This window comes from Egretta garzetta, unplaced genomic scaffold, assembly GCF_000687185.1.
Source record: "Egretta garzetta isolate BGI_Z169 unplaced genomic scaffold, ASM68718v1 scaffold223, whole genome shotgun sequence".
Taxonomy (NCBI): Eukaryota; Metazoa; Chordata; class Aves; order Pelecaniformes; family Ardeidae; genus Egretta; species Egretta garzetta.
In genome coordinates, this window is record NW_009259033.1 from 305217 (window position 1) to 306160 (window position 944).

General features: G+C 68.2%; 1 protein-coding gene across 1 annotated transcript in view; it reads right to left on the bottom strand.

Moving 5' to 3' along the window:
* Positions 1–342, bottom strand: part of TPD52L2 (TPD52 like 2) — a 24534-nt gene extending 24192 nt beyond the window's left edge. The window contains 1 exon segment of the mRNA XM_035890370.1: positions 337–342. Coding sequence (XP_035746263.1) covers positions 337–342 — 6 coding nt within the window.
* Positions 343–944: the final 602 nt, after the last annotated feature.

The window sequence follows — 944 nt, forward strand, 5'->3', positions numbered from 1 at the left end:
TCCCCAGCCCCCCTCTGCCCCCGCCGGGCATTAGCCAGCTGATCCCGCTCGCAGCCGCCCTAAGGCACTTACAGGGGTTAAAAACAGCAACGGTGCAGGCCCTGACCCCGGGAGACCCCCTGACCTCCCCAGCTCCCTCCCTCGGGCGCCGGCGCTGCCCTGGGGCAGGGTGGGCACCGTGGGCACCCCCCTGCGTGGGTGTCGTGAGTCCCCCCCCAGTTCCAGGAGGGTCACAGGTGTTACAGGGTCACGGGTGTTACGGGGTCACGGGTGTTATCTGCTGGTCACCCCATCCCCACCAGCTGGGGCGGTGGGGGCAGAGGGGGGGTGACCCACCCGCATCGCCCCCTCCCTGCCTGCCTGGTGGTGACGGGTGACATTAGCAAGGGGGGCTGGGCTGGGGGACTGTGGCGGGGGCTGCTGTCTGCTGCAAAGGGCGGTGGCGGAGGGGAAAGGGGGTCCCCCATCACCCAGCCGGTGCCCCTCTCCCAGCCCCCCTCCTCTCTGCCTTCCCCAAAACCCTGCCCAAAGGCAGGGAGATGAAAGCGGGGCTCACGCTGCCCTGCCTGCCCTGCCTGCCCACATCCTTCCCCGCACATTCCTCTCCCTCCTTCATCTCTCCGGGGGTGCCCGTCCGCACTCAGCGCCGCGGCAGCCCAGGCTGGAGGAGACCTTGGCGTTTTCCCCTCTGTTAAAAATAGCATGAGATTTATTTTCTGGCAGCATGGAAAGCCCCCGGGGCGGACGAGAGGAAGCAGCCGGGCTCGGGCAGGCCGGGGCGGTGGGGGGAGAGGGCACAGGGCAGGAAATAACCCCCGGCAGCGGCGGCCCTGGCAAGGGGAAAATGCTCAGATGCAAACAGTGTGCGGTTAATGTGGAAACTCCCAGGGCAGCAGCGACAGCCGGCCCTGCGCATCCTGCGCTCCGGCCCAGCTGCCTCCTCC